Below are 22,947 nucleotides of genomic sequence, written 5' to 3'. Positions count from 1 at the left end.
TAAGAGATTATGTTCTTGCAAGGCTTTTGTTGCTAAGGTACCTGAGTCAGGAACTGAGGTTAGGAACATGAGAGGATGGCCTAAAGCCAGCTTGTCTGTGGGGGAATGTTGGCTGTCCCTCTGACAGGGCACTGTTGGGAGCAGCCACCAAGGCTGAGGGTTGATTACCTGGGAAATACAGTGATGGCCATAAACTGGGCCAGGAGGGAGGGAACCACTTCTGTCTGATGAATTTATTCTTACTGCAGTAAAATGGTGACCCTGGAAACATAAAAAGACTGCAAAAAATATTACCAATATTATTGTTTATAGTAATATTATAATCATGTTAAGATATGCTAACCTTGCTCCTAAGTGGAGTTTGATATTACAAAAGGCCTCTGGAAGCCTGTAAACATCAAGATGTTACAGTTTAGCAAGGAATTAGAGTTCATTAAGCCATGAGGAGAATTGGGGTGGGAGTCTTTATGGGTCAAGACCAACATAATTCTGTAAAATGTGAATGGGAAAATAATTGACATGACATAAAAGGCAGATATCCCTGAAAGCATTACTGAGCAGGACAAGAATAAGAAAAGAAATTCTGCAGTTGCTGCTCCACTCAAAAAGAGATGTAACATCTGTGTCCAAATTGCATGCACAAATTGGCAGTAGTTTTCTTAGCCTTACTGAAGCTCATGAGCCATAATCAGAAGCTGGACTGCAATTAAAAACAATGGTTATCTGGAAATGCTGTGACACTCATGCTGCTGGTATATTTACCTCAAACCCACTTCACTGGCAGTATAAGGACAGTGACATAATGGAAGCCATCCTGTGTTTCCACTGTATCCCTGGTTACAGATGCTGCTCTCAATCAACACAGGTATCACAACTCAGCAACTTAATGCCATTGCATTAAGTTTTCCTGGAGGTTCCTGTTTTAGCAAGAAAAGGCTGGAGTGTGTGTTTCTGTGTGTTGAGGGTATTTCTGTCTTGTCCAAGTAGTAACACAGCAAGAGCTGAGCTCAGGCATGTTCATGTTAGTCAAGTGAGGAGTGTGATTGCTTTAACAGGTGTTTATTTAGACATTAAGGTCATTTATAGAGGCTGCAAGGTAAGTGCTGTGCAGATAGCTGAACTAACCCCAGCTGAGATAGCTTCAAAATCACTTCAATGCAGCACTGTGCCAGCAGTAATTAGCCCAGAGGCAGCACCATGCAGACACAGTCAGATTGCTCTAATATCCTGATAGGAACTCCATGGAGACAGACTTGCTTGTTTGAAGCCAGCTAAGTTATCTGGATTACCACAATGCAATGCACAGTTCTGGCATGTCTTAGGAGCCCTAATATATTATGATCTTCTCTATTACTCACAGTCACAGCCAACTACCTCATTCATAGCAATTTTATACATCATGTTACAAAACATGCCTTCATTTCATTTTATATTTTCTAAGGGATACTTACTAGAATCCTGATATTCAATGGAAAATAACCTTTGTCATATATACAAATGTTACACTCAGTTTTGGTGTTTTGTTGGTTTCACATCCATATATTCACAAAAAAGTTATCCTTCATGCCATTTACATACCTTATTTTCATATTCTCACATGTGCTTAAGACTGCAATTTTTGTTTCTTCTTCCTAGCTTCCCCAGATCATTAATATAGTTCATTAGCCTTGAAGCTCTTGATCAAAATTAGTGTTTCATATTTATTTATAAGGATCTTAATAATATTCCATATTTTTATATAGAAACAGGAAAATAATTAAGCTGTTTAGCTAATTAATTGGCTTACTCTGACGTGTATATGTGCAGTGCCTGATAATGTAGAGAAATGATTACTCTGAGGGAAAGAAAATGCCAGAAGAAGCCTCTTAGTCCCCAGTAAAGTCAGGATGAGCTAGAGGATGAGCAAGGGAGTAGTGAAAGCAAGGCTGTCCCCATTTTGGAGTTGAAAGAACCAGGTTACTTTAGGGTAGGCCAGGTGTGATTGGTGTGACTGCAAGCAGGAGCTCTGCATGTTCCCTGGATCAATGCATTGGCTCTCCCACTGTCTCCCCTAATGTCCCCACAAATGGGGACATTAGGGGAGACAGTGGAAGATGGCTCTCACCATCCTCTGGGTGCACCACACTGGCAATGCAATGTTGTCCACCCCAGCTGCTGGGCTCCTGCCTCTGTGTCCTCATGGTTCTGCACAAGCAATTGCTGGGGCTGTGGTCTTCACTCCTTCCCCTTCACTTTCCTCTTGTGGACTTCCCCCTGAATTTGTGCTGATGCTCTCTCTGAGCATATCTGGCAGAATTTTAACCCATTAAACGTGGGCTATCCCTCTGTACTGTGCAAACTGTTCCCCAATGTGGTGGGCATCAGGCTACTTCTGCATATCACAGACACATTCCCTGAATCTCAAAGGTCTGGTCTTGAGCTTGTTGCTCCATGCCAGTGAGGCAGATTTGTGGGGTCTTGGTGTGCATGCACGTAAAATGAAATTTATAGAAATTTCACATCTTCCATTTACTTTAAAATTGAACTTAGATCTGAAGGCTATTTCTGAAAATTTTAATAATTTAATCCATAAAGCTAAAATAAGTAGAAATATTTGCCTTTTAGGAACTTAAGAATTGTTGCCTATGCATTTAAGGAAGAGCAAGAGTACAATATTTTGGATGGTCTTTTATTCAAAGTCAGGTTATTTTATGAATTATAAAATCAGAAACTATAATGCATACAAATTCGGTCACTTTTTTCATCCTTTTCTTTTCTAATAGAAGGTTAAGTATCAGAACACATTAAGTGGTGCTAAATGGCTGAGTGCCTTGATCTTTTCTGGGACAAACAAGGCTAAAGCTATGCAGAGTAACATCAACAATGACCATGGAACTCCTGCTGGTATGGGCAGGTGTTTGTGTCTACCACTGTGGAAAGTGCCAGACCATACAATGATGGCAAGAAAAAATGTCCTGCTGGCAAATATTTTTTTCACGGTGCAGTTTCTCCTTTTTCAATTTGATATATTATTTAGAAAACTTCAGTATTTTTATAGGTATTTCATTATATTGTACTGTGAAAATCCCCAAAATTTGCATGCTTCTTTAGAATGCCTAGTCTTAATACAGTCAAGGATTTATTTACTGCTTTAAAAATTGGCAGTGGATTCATGGGAGCTTAAAATGACTTACAAGGAAAGTAAATCCATCTTTTAGAAGTTCTCACCGTAAATCAGACTAAAGACATTAAATCCTGTAGATAAATGTTTTGACTCACAGTGGCTTCCTTAAAGAAGGAATAGGGCCAAAATATTTGTCTAGAAAATTGTGGATTTTCTTGTGGTTACCCTGAATCAAGTTCATGTTTGTCCTGGTATTCTATTTCCTTCCTGCACTTTCACAGGGACTTCACTTGGCAAGCCTGGCACAAATTAAAACAAAAACACTTGCATATTGTTACTATGACAGTTCTTATGAGTTGGAGAAATTTAGAATGGCTTTTCCTGAGGGTAGAATATGGTCCTCTAGTCAACTCCAGGACAAATTTTTATTTAACTGTGTTGGATAGTAACCTTCAATTTGTCAAACCAGTACAAAGCTTTAAATTGCCAGCCAGTGCTTAATGGATTGACTCTTGCTATGTGAATGCCAAAAGCTAAACCTCCTCAACACTTACATACTGATTTTTTTTACTTAAAGGGCAGAATACAGCTTTTAAAAGCACAGAGAAATGAAATTTAGGATAGGTGCAGTGTCAATATGGAATGGATGAGTCCAGGGGAATGAAATCAGGAAAATTTGCCTGAATGAGTAATCCTAAGAAAGTTAGAGCTTAAAATCAAGTGTCCTACAAAAACAGGAACAAAAATTTTTAACACTTGTCACACACTAAGAAAAGCAAATATACAAGCAGTATTTTAATTTTGTCATAGTTTATCTTCTGTATTTTTGAAAGGATAATGAAAAAGAGTGAAGTGAATAAAAATTAATATCCATTTTTATTATTATATGGATTATTTAAGATTGGTAACAGATTTCAGTTTACACAATATTCTATTATCAAGGGTCAACCAAACTGAAAAATTGTTTCATTATCCTTTATGCACAGAATCTTTAGTACCTAGGTTATAACTTTATTAGTGCAATGGTGACAGGGTATATGATCTTACATGTAGATCTTAACTTCTGAACTTGTCTTACAGACCTTGAGCCTGTTTCTACCTATATTCTCTGTCATACAAGGCAGCTTGCTCTGAGGTCACCTGTCCCATTTTGGGACACTGCCTGGAACACTGTAGGTAATATTGCACTTCAAATGAAAACAGAATAACCTCATCTGTCCTACATTTCAGACTCCTAGGATGAGTGTTTTCTGCAAGAATTCTCAGGATTCTCTCTGAGACAAAATGACACTCTGCTAAGAGCTACATGAAGCCTTATTATCACTGGAAGAATTACTCTGGAATATTAGGAGGAAGGGAGTGGTTTCAGGGGCACTGCAGAGAAAATAGAAAAAAGACCATGTAGGGAAGATGAAGGGGAAAGCTGAAGAAGCAGAAGGGGATGACTGGGAGATATTCTTGGTGGTGTACTGAAAGGAGACATTGCTGGGAGAATTACACTAAACATAACGAGAGGACTGAGGATGTCATTGAGGGAATAGGACATGAGTGCATAGGAAAACACACTTCCTTAATACTGCTATTCACAAATAACTTTCCCCCCGAGGATGACAGAATTTCAATGCAAACTTTTTTGGTTTCTGTTTGGGTTTTTAAATTTTTCTTTTTATTTACTGTTGTAGGTCTTTTGTAATATGGAGATTGCTGGAGGAGGATGGACGGTTATACAACACCGAGAAGATGGAAGTCTGGATTTTCAGAAAAGCTGGAAAGAATACAAAATGGTAAGGTGAAAAACATGCAATAGCTGTACAATTCACACAAGTGTCAGATTTCAAATACCACTTCTCATTGACCTAAAGAGATTATTCCTCTTCTAGTGATGTGGTATGGTCCTGCAGTCTTTTATGAACCACCTTTCGTCATGTCTGTTACTTTTGAAAATAATTTTTACTCAGTTAGTTGAGTATTATTTCTCCTGTTTTAGAGTTTCTCTCAGATCAGTTGCTGAGATTAGATGAGATGAGGCCAGAATGCTGCTGTGTCTCCCTGAAGTTTTGACTTGATGTGATGTCCAGAGGTAAAAGGCATGTGATGATGTTTCTAAGGCGTGGATGTTTTCAGCTGAGAGGAACTCATTCAGAATTTGGAGCAGATAGGAATAAAAATTTTTGCTGGGGTTTATCCCAAGTCATACAGCACCTCTGCCAATCAAGTTAATGTACTGGAAATGTTGATACTTCAAATAGGATTACAGGAAAATAAATAACTTAACAAATTAAAGATGACATGACTTCAAGCAGGCTATTTTCCCTTTGCCAAATCAAAAAAAATTTACTCCAATCTAAATAGCTTGAAACTTTTTTTCATTCTCTGCCTGATCAAACTTTTTGATGGAGCTCCATTCTCTGAGTCTCTGAGGACTGGCTTGGATTTCAATGACACTCCTAGTGAAGTTTTCAGCACTGTGTTATCAGCCTGGCAAAGGAAAGGGGTTTTTTTATAGTTTTCAAAAAACACAAATGAAAAGAGAATTTTCAGTGTTTAAAAATAAAAGCATTTGAAAATCTGTAAAAATTTCTGTGGGAAAAAGTTTTTTAGTAGAACTTACAATTTCAGAAACAAACAAAATATCATATTATTGTACCAAAATCTAATTTTGGATTCTATTGATGCTTTATTTTCAATATTGTTTGAAAATATAAATAATTACCTGGATCATACTAGTGCTCTTACGGATATCCAAATTCTAATTATTTACCTCTATTAAAAAATATTCTTTTCATTTTAACATCACTTTAGTAATATATATTATGAAATAGATTACATCCTCTAGTTAGAGGATAAATAGAGTAAAATAATTAGAAATTTCTATTCAAATTGATATTATTTTAATTTAGCAGAAAACTTGAAAACTGTTTTACTCAATTTTGGTTCAAATAAAGTATAAAGTATCAAATTGTCTTGGGGAACCAAAATTTGAAGATTTTACTGGTTTTATTAGTGAGGAAATCAGAATTTGTATGTGCAACTTACATATGGACTTTTTAAAAAAATTATGCATATTACATTAATGATTTTCTCAGCTTTTATCTCCTGAGATTTTCTTTGGCAGTGTAATAAATACAGCCCTTTGAAAAGTTTTCCCATGTGTTCTGTTTTTATATCTATCCCTTCACTTAGTCATTTTCCTCCACTTTTCTTTCTCAATAGTGTGGATCTGTACAGGATTAGATTCTGTTAATTTTATCTAGTTCAAGCAGCCTGAATTAATTTTGCTTCTAATTTTATTTTGATATAGAATAAGATATAATTTAGGAATTATATAGTATTCTAAGGAATCACTTACTTCTACCAAATTAAAAGGATCCCTTTTGGACTTTTATGGACAGTTTATCCTGTATGTCATGAAAGAAGATGGGATTCATGCTTGCTCTGCTTCTATGAACAGTTCACCAAAGTAACAATCTTAGGCTGGGTATCATAAAAGGCCAAGTGTTGACTGCAGAATGGGAGAGGCTGGTGGGCTCTGTGTATTACTGGGATACCTGAAAGCAGCTGAGCTTCAAGCCAACACCACTAACTTAGTTCTTTGGTTGTCCAGAGAGGGTGTGTGGTGTCTGTTGGACCACAACCCCTCTCCTTCCTGACACATCTGCCTGGTGTTTCTTCCAGTGGGAGCTGGGTAGTGTGGTGTGGGAAACACCACGATGGCACTTAGGTTTACTTGGAGCAGTTGAACTTAATGTGTGTTTTCTCAACCCATCATTCAGATAGAGATTTTCAATTTTGTTAAGATATTCATCTTGAGCTTATAACTCACTGTGGTCCTAAAGCTAACAGAAATATCATCATATAATAACAGCAACCATAGGTCTCTTGGGCTTCATTTATTTTCAGTGCATTTAGTTCTTATTGGAAAGAAATCTGGAAAACTGTTGAAGTTTTAAGCTATAAGTAAGTACTTGCCAGCTTCTGAGCTGGACAGGAATTCAGGCCACCAGCCTGCACTGCTGCTAAAAGCCCCACAAGTTATTGGCTGTTACAGTGTTAGGAGGCCACTGCACATGTGCCCTGGCTCTGAACAGACCCTTGCAGCAGCTGACTTGGGAAAGGTGCACATGGAGCAGTCTCTGCAAGGGTGACAGCACTGCTGGGTTACAGGAGTCACTGACAGCAGTGAGGCACTCCTTGTCTTTAATGCAGTTTCAGGCTGGTGTGTTCGGCTTACATGGAAGCATTTCAGTTCTGTTCTGGACACCAATACAGTAAACAGGTTAAGTGAGAGGTAGGGTAGCCATAAATCTTTTGAGTAGGAAGTATGCAACTCCATTCACACATAAATTGCCACACAGTAGGTGATAGGGTGATAGTGTAATAGTGGTACTAATTTTTCCTCTTTTTTTTTTTTCCCCTCAGTTTTCACTTGCATTCAGCTCCAGTCTGGAAAATAAAGTAACACTTTCTTTCATATCTAAAACAACAGCTAATGAGTGCATAACCTTTTCTGCAGATTCACTGTTATGCAAGGTTATGTATCCTTGGTTATGTATCCATGGTTATGTATCCTCTTGCTTAGGGGAAAATGTTCCCAGTATCCTCCAATTTTCTTGTTCGTCTTAGGGTGTGCAGTGTAATTTTTACCTTTGTTTCTAAGAACTCATTTCTGACCAAGAAATCTCTTGGGCCATTCGAGTTTTGTGCTTTCAGTACTAAGTGGAATAAATTCAGAGAAAGCCCCATAAGTTCATTCTTCCATCCTTTCCTTATCAGTATGTACTACATCTGTTCTTTTGCGTTTTGCAATGCATTTTCTGTTATACTGTTTATTGCTTGTCAGAGAAAATTGAAGTGGAATAACAAGTAATTTCTTTAATGGCAGGTGAGATCACCCTGCAGCAAATTTCAAGCAGTTTTCCTATTTCCTTGCCTGAGTAAATGTAAATGTAAAACACTATTAAGAGTTTTGATCTCTAGAGGGGAATATTGCTTAAAAATTATTGTTTGCCATCTGCAAACCCAAGACCCTTTAGAAAGGGGTTTTCTACAAGCTTACTGTCCAAGCCACAGTTTTTGGCATTTATTAGGCAGTTATTAGCAATAATCAAATCTTAGTAAATGGTTAGCTCATGTGCTAACTTGGCTGTTGAAACTTCTTGATCATATTCCAGTTTTCAGTTCTTGGATGAATGCACCTTTCCCAGTGACTGTCTCCATTTTTGCCAAATTAGGTGATGGAGTATTGAATTCCCTATTCTCTAGCCTCCTAGCATGTCTAGTTTAATAATTCCCATGAAATTCTCTAAATTTATTCCACACTTGATAGCCCAACATTCACTATGAGTTTCCTGGGGGACCTTCTTTGGAGTCGAGTCTGTTGGGAGTTTCCTCAGGCATTTAAATTTTCCTGCTTTCTCTCATTTGAGAAAAACTCTCAATAGGTGTTTGAAATTATGTGTCTCAGCCAGCTCACAGCAATCTTTTTCCTAGCCAGTTTTTTTCTAGCATGTCAGTATTTAATTGTACTCTGTGCCTTAATTGCTGCTTTCCACTCTCTGATGAAAAAAACCCTATCACTTATTTTAATCATTCATGTCATGAGCTAGATTAGGATCACTTGTACATTGTACACACAAAGATGAATTTCTAAGCTATATGGCAACCACTTCCTACCTTCCTGACCAGCAGCTGTCTTTTCTTTTGGTTTCTTTGAGGCAAGAATGACATTCAGTGCTAAATTCCACATTCCTTTAATTTCATGTTCCTGATTAATATCTAAGAGTCCAAAACCAGTTCAGTGCTTAAAACAAGTCTGCTGCCAATTGTTTCAGAAGTCATCAGTAGCATTTGTGTGTGACTGAAGAGCATATCTACAAAACCACTTCCATTCCTGTTGCAGTTTCTTCTTTTTCTTTTCTCCATAAGGCTTTTGGGTTAAATTGATGACTATCTCCATAGTGCATACATGGTATGACACCAGAGCAGCATAATTTATGTTCTTCTGTGGCTTAAATTCTTCACACACTGAGAGCCAGAACACGGAGGTAGTCACCAGAACTTTCTCAGGAAGTGTTTTTGGATGCAATTCTAGTGGGAATTTACATTGTATTATCTGGAATAGCCTGACTGTCCTCTGAGCCTCAGTAAATTTAAGCTTTTAGAACAAGTCTGGTGGTCTGTGTCTTCTGCTTACTTAAAGGACAGCTGAACACATCTTTGGACTCTGTGTCTCTGATTTCCTTCTAGACACGATGTTTTTTACACATTTTTATATACTTCCCACAGTCCACCTCTGTGAGTAAGCTTTTGTTTGGACAGAGGGCCTACCTATTTCCTGGAAAACCTTCTTGTTTGTGACAGTAAGGTTGGTCACCTCATGCTTTCATCTCGCTGGTCTTTGTAAGTCTTACAAGCCTGAATTATACATAAGAGCTACCATTTCAATAAAGACTTTATTTTTCAGTGTCTGTTCAGTTCATTCTGAAAACTTCCAGATGTTATTTACATTCAGTTTGTATTTGCAAACTGTTCAGCTCCTGTTTTAGAATATGGCCTCCTAATTCATTTTGTCATCTCCACCTCTTGTAAGCCTTTAACCCTTAAAATCTTAATTTCTCTTGTGAAAGTTTTAGTTCAAGTTTCAAGTTCTGTTATAATTCTCCCTGCCCCCCTTTCTTGCTTTAAACTCTGACATTTCTTTTTTTTTTCCATATTGCTTCAGTAGCAATGTAAATTTGCACATTTTTCTCATTCAAAATAGGTATTCACTACCATTTATATTGTATTTGTCTTGAAAGAAGAGACAAAAACTCAAGCTGATATAGTTTCCTCTTGGAGGAAACTTCCTATCCATCATTAACTGATGATGGATAATTCTCTGTTGCAGTTGTATCCATTTATGAATAGTTCAGGTTATATTTTATATCCAAACACTTGATGAATCAAATAACTACAGACAGAGCTCCAACCCCTTTCAATAATTAGAACATTATGTTCATCGCTTTCTTTTTCAAGTGAGAGACAATGAATGCATAAAGCACCTTTTAGAATTGTTTGTGTAAGCTTATTGATTCTGGTTCCACTATCTTAGTGCAAAATAACTTCAGATGTGGGTGGGATTTTAAGCAAAAATACATAAACCATATGGCTTGGCTGAGGAGAATGTTCTTGACAGAAAAAAAATTACTCATAATTTGAAAGCCCATACTGTGGGAACAATATCTTTCGTAATTCTCACTTTTTTTTAAAGCTGGATATTCTGAATGAGTTGTAATCCTTTTCCAGGATTATAACTATTTAAGGTATGTTATGCATTGTTACACTCATGAAATCTTCACACTTGCATTGAACACATTGTGTTCTTTAAAAGAGGACTCAAATATGTCTTGTGACAAAAGATCATCACTAAATTTTAGAGTTGTTTTGGTCTGACTCAAATAACATGCACAGAAAATACCCAAACAGTAGCAGGTAATGGGCTGTTCTCAAATGACAGCTGGCATAGGGATTCTTTGGTGTTGGAGCTGACACAGTTTCACTGTTAGCACAGGAGACTTTCAGAGCATTTTTCACAGATTCTTCTTCCCCCTGTGTCTTAGTGACACACTTGTGAGGGAAAGGATTGCTGGTTCAACAAATCAAGGCAAACATTTTGTAGATAACCTTGGAGTAGGAAAGGAATACAAATTTCTGAAAGGAAGAGAGCTTTCATAAAGCTATCTGTACTGCACCTATCCATCTAGCTACTAGCTGGAGAATAATCCCATAATTTCTTCAGCAGAGATGGCTTTGTGTATTTTTCCCTGTCAGTAGTGTGATGCAGTTAATAAAGTGCCTTGTAATAGCAGCTCAGTCCCTTCTGCAAAATGAAGGATTTGAGAACAGGGTGGACTTGTGAGAAAAGCAAAAATTAGGGAATGCAAGACCTTGGAGAAGACAGATATTATGCTTCTGTAGTTTAAACAAACCAGACAGGTTGGGAGTAGTGGTGGTCTTGAATGAACACATTGAATGAATGGCTTATAATACTGAGATATGCTTGCAATTTTGGAAGATATAGCAATAAATTCATTACCTATTTACCTATGATAATGTGCTTCAAAGTCATATCTTTCTTACATCTGAAAGTAGACAATTTTCTTCAAGGCATTGGGATAGATGACATGGAAGTAATTTAGTTTTTTCACACATTTTCCAAGTGAGTTGGATATAAGGAAATGATTTTTGGTGAGTGGAATGTGTATTAAGATGTTATGTGAGTAACGCCTTTCACAGAGACCCACCCTTCTGTGATAAAGGGCATCTCATGCTGGTTAATTAAAAGTCTGCTCTGACTGCAGCAGTTACTCAGATAATTGTTACTTTCATCAGTGCTATGAAAAGACACAGCATTTTCTCTGCTTCTCTGGAGATCTAAATCCAGTATGTCCAGTAGAAATAGATATGATATTGAAGTGGTGAGAGACCATACTTTGTTTTATGAAAACAAGCTCATTAAACTCTTCTGGTCCTGACCAAGGCTTAATCTACAGTGTAAGCTTCAACAGAATTATGTAAGTGAACAAGAATGAAACAATATTTGCCTCAGAGAGGGTTGGAACACCATACTGGGCACCAGAGATGTTACTACGAAAGGAAGCACCCTCTTTATTTTGGAGAAAATTTTTGGATGTGAAATTAAACCCAATTTTGTGTTGGAGCACAGTTGTTTTAAATGTGTTATACTCAGCAGAGTCTCTCCTGCACAAACATTACTGGATAACATCAGTTTCAAGAGCTCTGTTGACACATGGATGTATCCTTGTGCTGCTTTGCCACTAGTGCTTCAATTTAACAGCATTAATTTCTACTGATAAGACTCATGTGATATTCCAAAGACTTTTAATTAATACATTTTATATAATGATAACAAGATCTAGTTTAATTATGCTAACAGCCTCCTGTAGAGCACCATGAGAAAGATTAAAGTCATTTAAGAACTGTTCTAACCACTAGATGAAAATGCTGTATTAGAAGAGCCAGGTGAGATTCTGTGAGGTTGCTTTTAAAATCTGTGACTTGAAAATACAGTAGAATTGTAGCAGAGGTCTATCCAAATAGCAATTGTGTGCTCTCATCATGGAACAGCATTTCTCTTCAGGGAGGATCATCTTCTGCATGATCTGCTCCATTTGGAATTTAGTGGAGCAGCTCTTTGCTTTGGGGTTTGTGTCAAATTAGAAGTATAACTTTTTGACTCTGGTGTCAGTCAGCTTCTATTCTCGTTCAGCTGTTTAGACTACCAGCTGAGCCCAAGCATGAGATTCAAAAACAATCCATAAATTTGATGATTGCTCTATTTAGAAAGATTATGTGGCTGAAACTCAAGCCCTTTCTCAAACTCACAAACTTTTGGTCTTTGCTGTAGCATCTGTGCTCCTAGCCATGCTCATTTTTGCTACTTGGGATTAATCAGTGTATTTGGAGAAAAGAATTAAGTCCTATACCCCAAAAGTTTTTCTTTTGTCTGAAATGACCAAAAATACCCTTTCTAGATATTTTTCTTACATTTTGCATATTTTTTTGCAAATTATGAGTCAGAAAGTTATCAGAAAGCTCAAAATTCATTTTTCTTAGACAACAAAAAATGAGTTTTCTTTTCTTTAATACATACTCATGTCCCTGGGATGCTCTTACTAGAAGCCAAACAAAGTGTCTGTGCATTCCTAGGATCCACTTGTCCTACAGTGAAAAAGGTGGTTTGGGATAAAAGCTCTCAATGCAATTTGTCTCAATAAGAAATACCCCCCTATTTTTAGTTATATAGTAAGGAAGTTAGGTGGAAATACAGGCCTGAGGAAAATGTCCAGCTTGTTTTATTTGTAGGAAATATATGTAGGCAACTGAGCTTTTTTGGGCCCCTTGCCCAGCCAGAGGTCACCTTTGTGTAAGGTTTGCACTTCATTCTGTCACTGGGATTTTTATTCATTGGGAACTTTGCTGCTACTGATACTGGGTGTGTTTGAGAAGGAAAAAGTAAAAATTGAACCTAATTTCTGTATTTCTACTAATAGATTGAGTCTGGAATTAAGTGCAACAGACTGAATTGCTGCAGATTACGAACAAGATTTTCAGGCAGATTATACAGATATTTAGTTCTTTATTTAAACTGACACTAACTTTGTTTTCCTTTTAGTCTTTTGAGAAAGTATCTGGCTTCAGTGTAAGGATATTTTTAAAACTTGCCATCGAAAATGTGTTGATACTTTCTAAGAGAAAAAAATCTGAATATTTAGAATTGTTTTCCAATATTCTTGTATGTAACATTAATTAACACATATGTTGTGTGAGGAAATTGAAGTAATTTCTATAAACCAAATCTTTATTTTAAATAAAAAAATGAATAGTATGATGTGATGGGAATGAAAATATGCAAGTATACAAAAAAAGTATACAAACACTTTTTGGAAATTATCTTCCTAAACAATATCCATTCCATAATCTCAGCTAAGGCAAAATGAGCTGAATATTTTTTATGGCTTTTGGGAAGTCACTGCTGCTGTAAAACACTGAATTATTATCTGCTTTATTCCCTGAATTGTCTGACAGAAGATGAACCCATCGGATATATTGGCTGTGTCTGGTTTCAATTTGTTTTGTCTATAAAAAGTCAAAGCTTCCTGTGAGCATTATCAGACAAAATAAATAAAGTAAGAGAGATAATTGTTTAATGAACTTGGAGCAACATGATTCAGGCAGAATTTGCTCACAGATTTTGCCAAAGCTAATAAAATTCTTTTGCACCCTACTTATTATTTTTGAATAAGTATCAACTTTTTAAATTCTTAAGGGCATTTTTAAACCCAGTACTGAATTTTGTTTCTTTGTACTTATGACTGCTTTAATAGTTTGGACTCTGTTAAGAACAAAATTGAAATTGAAAATGAGATGATGTAGAAGTCAGATGTCATCTAGGATAAACATTATACTATCATGTGCTTTTGTCTTTGATTCCTAGTTCTAAGTACTTTAATCCATACAAAAAAACAATAAAATCTTTCTTTATTTTTGCATAGCAGTTAAACATTATGTCAGAATTTACAGAATTTATGATACAGTTATATAGAAACAGAAAACCCCTTTGCTTTGTCCAACTACAAAAATGGATTTACATTTGTCAGTAAAGGTTTCTATATTGTTTTATTTTTTTCTCTGAAAACAAATTCTATTGCACTGACAAGAACAATCTGCTCTAATTGAGTATAAAACATTACTTTATTATTTCTCAATGACAAAACCTGGATAAAAGAATTTACTTATTGTTTGTGATTTTTATGTCTTATTTCAGATCAGCCTTTGCCAAAATATGATTTTAGTGCAATTTTCAGCAGCAATAATTTTTTTTTTCTGTTTGTGAAGAATAAAGTGAAGCATTATAATAATCTGTGCTGGATCAGTGCAAACATTTGTATACCTTTTCTGTGACTAATAGTGGAGAGATAAGAAAGCACATTATAAAAAAGTAAGCATATTTCCCTGCTATATTTTCCCAGCTTCCATAGAGTGCTGGTGAGGAAAATGAAGAATGCTGAGAACTTTTGGAGATTACTGATCTTTTTCTATTACATTAAGTACTCTTTTGGGAACATAAAGCCTCTGATTTGCTAGCCATCCCAAATTATTATGCAAATTTCTAGGGAAAAGAAAATTTGAGGTTTTTTTGGAATAAAATGCAGAGCTTAAAGAATTAATCTCTTTATTTGGAAGCATATCATGAACAAAATATGGGAAGATAATGACAAAATAGTCTCTTAGTCATTTAAAGTGCAATTTTGGAACAGTGCTTAAGACCCACTGGGTTTCAGAGAGTCTTAAAATGTAGTTAACTGCAAACACATTCATGAAATACAGATGTTCCTTTTCCTGGTGGATTGATAGCTGAGGATGACTTGGATCACCTCATGTAATTCCTTGAGTTTAGGCACTAAACTTTAACACAAATAATTCTGGAAGCATTTGCTCTAACTATCTGAATGCAGAAACCCAAGTGTTTGTTGACAATGTATATATGTACTGAGAAACAGATATATTTAATAACAGCTATGGGCCTGAAATAGGTCACTCCTAATGCTAACTTTTAACACTGCCCTAAGGCATTCTCAAAACCAAATTTCTTGTCCTAAATCTTAGGCATCAGTCCATAAATGACAAGCATGGTCTTAGGCAAGGTTTTAGGCACCTTATCACTTGGGGCCCCATAGATCTGAGCAGCAGTATAAACCCAAATGGTCTGCTAAATAAAATGCTTATTTTTCATTACTGAATTTTAATTACTTATTAATTACTGAGTTCTCCCATGAATATCAAAATTAATGAAGTCTGCTTTCCTGTGGACTTTTGTCCTGTGTCCCACATAGAAGTTCCATTCCTATTATTACTAATCTTCTGAAACCCTATTATTTTCTAGGATTCTCTGTGGTAAAAGCTCAAGTTCCCCTTTTTATGTCCCTCAATCTCTCCCAGATGTGTAAGAACCTCTGAGGCAATATTTGCTCAGCATCTGCACTTGGCTGGCTGCTCTGTGTCTGCTTGTAGCAACTGGAATAGGAAACTGCTGATCTTCTCCTTCAGCATTTCTGCCAGCAGCAACTCATCTCAGACACCAGTTCTCTGAAACCTTGCTGAACTTCCAGTTTGTGTGACTTTTAACCAAATGCCAAAAGTGTTCAAAAAGTATTCATAATTATATAGGACAGGTGAGCATACCAATTACACAAGTTTGTTTTCCTAAGTTTTCTAACTGAGACAAGAAGAAAATCTTTTGTATTTGAAGACAGAATTCTGAAATGTTTGAAAGCTAAGGATTCTGAAGGTAAATCAAAAGAACCAGGCACAACCATTTCCTTTGCCAGCCTCAGGGCTGAGAATGGAAACACAAAATTGAATCATGTTTTTCAGGATTTTTTTGGCTAATATTATGTCATTTTCTTCTGCACACAAAAGTTTACATATCCCATCAAAGCAGTAGTGTTCTTTTGGTAGAGACAGTCTGAGTTAGATATAAACAAGGAGAGCTGTGTAGTTATTAAGTCAGACAAAGTATCTGGGAAAAACAGGATGCATGCAAGTCTTCCTTCAGCTCTGAAGTAGAGGCAGTAAACTGCAGACTAAATACAGGTTGGAAACAGTTGGGTTTGGCATAATAAAATTATACTTGAAGAAATTGCTGCCAGCTCTGTGCTTAACAGAAATGTGCTGCTCCTCTCTGGTTTACATCTATGAATCCTTTGAGTTCCTGTTTGTTTGTTTATATCTTTCTAGCCATATTAGGTGTTTAATAAAGCACACTGCTTCTCCTTTGGAACATTCCTTCCTTCAGAGAAATGCTTTATGTCCCGCTTACTTCCTTGGTTTTCTTTTCATAAAAACAAGTAGTTTGTTTAAAAAGAGGTTGTTTCTGTCAAGGAAAAAAATTATCTTGTTCTAGGAGCTTCTAATCTGAGTGGTCAGATTAGTGTTTCTGTGCTCTAGCCCCTGACAGTAGGATTCCCTTTTCCATAACTAGTGTGGTGAATTTCCTCATAATTTTTAATATTTCTTTTTATATTTCCTTTGTTGTCTGTTGCTGCAGTTTCATTTTCCCTGGTTAAGAGACCAAATCACTTAGTGATAGATTTTCATCTTAGTGCAATAATGCATATAAAAAGGGAGAAGGAGGTGAAAATTTGAAGGATAAAAATCATTACTTCAGAAAAATTATATGTGGTGTCTGGAGTTTCTATAAAACACATAAGGGATCATATAATGTTAAAACACTACATATATTACATCCTGAATAGGCTGTAATCTAAATGAGATAAGATATATATAATTCAATAGACAACAGTTCAAAGGGGAGTCCCCTCAGCTTTCCTGCACTGGGAAAAAGGGAGAAAGAATTTTCTGATAATCTTCACTTAAAGATATAATAATAATAATAATAATAATAATAATAATAATAATAATAATAATAATAATAATAATAATAATAATAATAATAATAATAATAATAATACTTTTGTGAATAAGAAACCATGTAAACTCCAAGAAAACCTAATTTGACTGATATCTAAACAACTATATTCCACTTCTTTCTGGATTTTAGGGACACAAACCTCCTGGTAGGTAGTCTATGCAGAGCATATTTTGCCTTACTCTGAGATGAGTGACAGTGACCTGTGGTGAATTATGTCAGGGACAAACCACTTACTGCTCTGGTGTGACACTGCCAAGGCTACTGGAACAGGAGACACCAGGTGAGACAGGCAAGGGTAGAAAAACAAGGCAAGAAGATGGAAAGAATCAAAGGCACAGCCAGAAAACAGTGATTACTACAGAAAAGTGTTCCAGCTGTAGACAGGGCTCATACAGTGAGGAACAAGTGTATTTTGTGGTTTAGGAGCAATGTATGAAGCCAAATATTAATGGGAATGCCATCAAAGCAGCAAGTGAGAAATAACAGAGAGCATCAGAATGGGAAAACTTGAGGAGTAGCAGCTCACACTGGAAGAGAGATGGGTTCAAAGCAGGATATCACCAGTATTACTTACAACCAGTATTTACAGAGACTTGTATAGGAAACAGTCTATTGGAGAAAGAGAATATAATGAAATAACATGCAGGAAAGGAAAAGCCAACTAAGAGCATGCTCCCACATTTCAGTCTGAGACTTCTTTGGGTCTTGCCACAGACTACTGAATTTCAGCTCTTGCAGATGAAACACTTCGTCCATGGGTATGTCTTGATGGTCTCTGAGCCAAAAGGCAGACATGCTTACTCAAAATATAAATTAGAGTAATCAGTTCAGCATACCCAAACATGGCATGTCTTCTCAGCCTCTCCTATCAGTGAGTCACCAAATATATGCTCAGGTGGGGTCATGCAAACAAAAATATGTCCTGAGTAAGGTACTATCTATGGTAATTCTTTCTAGGAACAAAAAACAATTCCCTCCATTTTTATTTGTTTGGACCTGTCAAATTTTTAAGCTTCTAAATTTATAAAATTAATTTTCTTCAGAAGTTTGCAGCTGATATACCTCTCCACTGCCTGAGTGAGTTTTACCTGTGCTACCATGGCCACTGGGAAGACAGGATTTCATCCTCCAGAGGCACAACTAATCAGGGCTGGAGCCACAGCAATAGAATAAAGAAAAAAGAGAGAGAGCTCTACTTTCAGTGTTTTCATCTCGTGTTAGGGGTGACTGAAACATTATATAGAGAAGATCGATGTCTTGCTAATGTGTCTCACAGACACATTTCTCATTATCTAACCTTTAGTCCCAAGGAAGTCTCTTGATTTTAACCCCTTTAAACAATATGTTTTTTCTGGAAATAATCCAATCTTTCATTTAATTTGACTAGGAAATTTTCACAGGATCTTCGAAAATACCTTCAGTATTTTCACTGTGAGCAAATCAGGAGATTTCCCATTTTAAGAAATATTAATAAGCACAGCCATGTTGGAGTAGTTCTTCACAAGTAAATACTATAGTTGAAAATAATTTTTACTGTTTAAAGAGAAAAAAAAGAAAAATGTAAAATGGACTGAAGAGTTCTCAGGCATGAACAAATAGTTTAAAAAGAACAATTATTCTAATATATAGTAAATAAGTTAATGACATTTAATAAAACCTCACATTTGATGCAGTAAAATATTCACTACAATTTAAGCACCTTTAAAACCTGGAAGATGTATAAAAACATATGTCTAGGAGTTGGTTTTGAAAATTATTTATACTTTTTCTTTCGTTTTTATTTTTTCAAGTTTGAAAATGATATCATTTGCTTAACAAGAAATGAGATCACCTGAACTTCTGAAATGTGAGGAGAGAAAGGTGACCAGGAGATGAGCTAGATGACAAGGTTTAACACCATATTAAATGCAATATAGAATATTGTTATGTCAAGTGTTCCCACTGAAGCACGTGCAAATAGAGCAATTAATATCCTGGACCTGTAATATGATTTCCAGCTGATAACCTCAGCTGCCCTTGCAAACACCAGTTGAACTGCATGACATTCCTACATCAAATATATCAGTAGAATCATTTTAGAGACTGCCAAAGTGGAGCAAAGAAAGCTCTGACCAGTAATGAGAATGCACAAATATAATGATGCTTTTATTGTTGTATATAGGATCTATCAATTACAGCAATTACATTTAGTTATTTTGCCAATTTTTTCTAGGGTTTTGGTAGCCCATCAGGTGAACATTGGCTGGGAAATGAATTTATCTTTGCAATAACAAGTCAGAGGCAATATTCCCTAAGAATTGAATTAATGGACTGGGAAGGAAACCGGGCATATTCACAATATGACAGATTTCACATAGGAAATGAAAAACAGAATTACAGGTAAGAATCTATTGAAATTCTTTTAACTCTGCTGGGTGATAAATATTGTTCATTGCTAACTTGTCAAATATGAGAAAGGGCAATAATATGATGCTGATTTTCATCAAAAGTGGGTAAAGATCATAAGAACAAAACAGAAATCAGATTTCTCAGTGATGGAAGGATAGAGTAAACCTACCTGAGAAAAAGGGATCTGTTAATTATATTGTCTGGTAGAACTGCTAAAACATTTATATTCAGAACTCAACATCGATTGAATAGAAAAAAGATTTGGATTCTTCATTAAAAACTGAAGGATATCTACTTCAGAAGCAGAAGACTGAAACAATAGACATGGGAATAAAAGACAAAAAATGCTGTTAAACCATCTGATATTTGTAAACTAAAAATTTAGTATAAATGAAGAGGAAAAAGAGAATTGTGGATCTTATTTTGAGGAAATTAAGCACAATAGCTTTTCTTAATAACATTTTTCTCCCAAACTTTGTTTTAAGATAAAGTTTTATTAAAAAATAAAAAGTAGCAACTTGAAGACACAAGAAATGTGAATAACCTAAGTATTCATTTATACTATTTTTTAATCATTGCTTCATCTGACCAGACAGTACAATGCTAGAAAAAGAAAATGAAACCCATAAAAATATCCAATTATTTATTACAGAACATTTAATTAGTATAAGACTCAGAAGAGAAACAGATACATTGTGAACTCAAACATTCAAGGCATGTGAAACTAGGCTGGTATTCAGATCTTCAAATTCAAGTAATATGATTCCCAAAAATGCTGACTGCCTCCCTCCCCCCAGGTCCCCGGCGAAATGGGGGTGAGAGCAATTTGCTCTTTCTGCTGACAGGGCTGTGCCCAGGTGGGACACAGAGCAGGGCCCCTGCCCTCTGGGGCACAGCAGTCAGTGGGGTACAGCAGCAGAGGACACCTTTAGAAGCCATCAGTAGGAGTTCAGCTCCAGCAGCAAGCAAGGACTGTCCCTCTGCACACAATGGACAGCTCTATTCCCGACTGCCTCCAGCAGTGCTGTGCCTGGCTCTGCCCGTGGAAAGCCATTGCCCCAAACCAGGAAAGGTGGAGCACCTACTCTGAGGTAGTTTTAGGCCAAGAATAGATATAAGTCAAGGAAATTGCTCAAAAGAGAGGCTAGAAAGATTTATACAAAACATAAAAAGAGCAGCATGAAAGTGGGGTCATAAACATTAAAAGAAGTTGTTCAAAAGGAAAAGATGAGACAATTCCTTGTCAAATGAAGAAAAGTGTGGAAGGGCAGTTGTACATAGCTCAAAAACTTTATGATGAATCAGAAGTATTGCTCAGGGGATGAATTAAAATCACTGAATTTGCTAACAAAACCAGGGCCTTTTTTTGCTCATATTTATTCTGAACTAAGGACAACATGTATTGTTGAGGAATTGGAAGGCTGTTGAAAACGGAAGGGAAGGGAAGGGAAGGGAAGGGAGGGAAGGGAAGGGAAGGAATGGAAGTTGAAGGAGTAACTTGGAATGTGAAGGTCAGGGGCTGGTCCTTTAGTTTGACCCGTGCGCATTTCCTGATCCAATGTTCCTTTCCTTGCCATCCTTCCTTCCGCTTTCCTTCGTCCCGTTCCTTTCCTTTCTTTCCTTCCTCCTCCTTTCCGATGCCTGGCCTGTCCGGGCCGGCAGACTGGGTGGGCTAGGTAAGCGACTTCCCCACTTTCATTGTAAAAAAGGGAGATCTTTTGCAATATAAATAATATTTTCTGAAAATTGAAAATTTTCAGAATTCATGTAAATTTTCAGATCCATGTAATTTCTTCTTGCTGATCAAGGAAACCAAAAGAGATATAATTCAAACCTGTAGAAATTAAATCAGAGGGGGCATACAGGCCTCGAAGAGTAGAATGTTCAGTAACAGGCATAAATTCTGATACCCATGTCCAAGCCACTTTTTCACAAAAATCAAACAGAATTTGATTGAAGGCTATTGACTTCAGTTTTGGCTCCTGTCCTATTCCATAGTGTAAATGAAGGCCAGAATGAGATCTACTCACACTCTATGGTTTCCCTATGGTGCAACAGAAGCTCTTCTGTTGAGGAAATGGGAAATCAGTTTCATTCATACTTTTCTGGAATAAGCAAAGATGAAAACATAAAGAAGTAAAAAACTCCATCTCTGTTGGCCCTTTGGGTTTCAAAATAATTCCTCTATTATTTTTACTCAAGTATATTGGAAAATTTAAGGAAAATAGCTGAGTAACATGGTGATAGTTCTGAAAATAATGATGTGATCTAAACTGTTTTTCATGCTTAACAAATGCACTAATGCCTAGTCCAGACAAATATATGCCCAACAGATATTTTGCAAACCAAAATTATGTTGGGCTATTCTATAATTTTTACAGGAATGCATTCTATGACATAAAACTCTTTATTTTGCTTGCCAGCACCACTATCTGTGATAGCAGCAATTCCAGAAGGCTGGCTGAATAAAAACCTAATTATTGAGTACTAAACAGCTGGCCACCCTTCAGAGAATGCTGTTTTCCCTTTATCTGAGAAGCTGACATTAAGGATTTAAATGGTTCCTCTGAAGCTGAAAACCACAACTCCCAAACCCCTGCTCCCAGCGCCTTTCCTTCCCAGCTTCCAGGCATTTGCCATGTTTGCTTTCAATACCTCAAACACAGAACAGCACACCTTTTCAAAACTTTAGTTACTGTTAGTTGAAATAATTTTGCCAAACAAAACAGATGCTTTCTTATTTTGGAAGCTTGTTTCTTATAATGACCCACATTAAATGCTGTTTCTGTTAGCAAAAATATGTAATTGTACACTGGCTAAATTCACATTGGTTTCAAGTAACCTAAGTTCAGTAAGTAATAGTAACCAGTAAAGAGACAAATTTCTAAGCTGGTCTAGGAAGTGGATCAATAAAATCTGAAGTTGAAAAAGGGCACTGAAATGAAAAGAAAATCTCAAGAAGTGGAATATCTTTAATTTTGCTATGGCAGTACCTTGTATATTTGGAAAACGTGAAAAAAAAAGGTTCCAAGGTCTTATTGATTGCTCCAATACAGTTAAAAAAGAGGAGAGAGAGAAGAGAGGAGAAGAGAAGAGAAGAGAAGAGAAGAGAAGAGAAGAAGAAAAGAAAAGAAAAGAAGAAAGAAGAAAGAAGAAAGAAAGAAGAAAGAAGAAGAAAGAAAGAAAGAAAGAAAGAAAGAGAAAGAAAAAAAGAAAGAAAAAAGAAGAAGAAAGAATAAAGAAAGAAAAGAAGAGAAAAAACAAAAAAAGAAATAGAAAGAAAAAAAGAAAAGAAAAGAAAAGAAAAGAAAAGAAAAGAAAAGAAAAGAAAGAACAGAGAAAGAAAAACAGAAAAGAAAGAAAGAAAATAAGAAAAGAAAAGAAAGAAAAGAAAAGAAAAGAAAAGAAAAGAAAAGAAAAGAAAAAAGAAAGAAAAGAAAAGAAAAGAAAAGAAAATAAAAGA

General features: G+C 36.2%; 1 protein-coding gene across 1 annotated transcript in view; it reads left to right on the top strand.

Annotated features, from left to right (window-relative positions):
* Positions 1-22,947, top strand: part of ANGPT1 (angiopoietin 1) — a 153,802-nt gene that overhangs the window by 98,235 nt on the left and 32,620 nt on the right. Inside the window, exons 6-7 of the mRNA XM_009087554.4 lie at positions 4,786-4,887; positions 19,309-19,475. Of these exons, the coding sequence (XP_009085802.1) occupies positions 4,786-4,887; positions 19,309-19,475 (269 nt within the window). The remainder of the gene's footprint in view (positions 1-4,785; positions 4,888-19,308; positions 19,476-22,947) is intronic.

Source organism: Serinus canaria, chromosome 2 (assembly GCF_022539315.1).
Source record: "Serinus canaria isolate serCan28SL12 chromosome 2, serCan2020, whole genome shotgun sequence".
In the NCBI taxonomy this organism is placed as follows: domain Eukaryota; kingdom Metazoa; phylum Chordata; class Aves; order Passeriformes; family Fringillidae; genus Serinus; species Serinus canaria.
The sequence above is the reverse complement of the archived record's forward strand: the minus strand, read 5'-3'. Positions and strand labels throughout refer to the sequence as shown.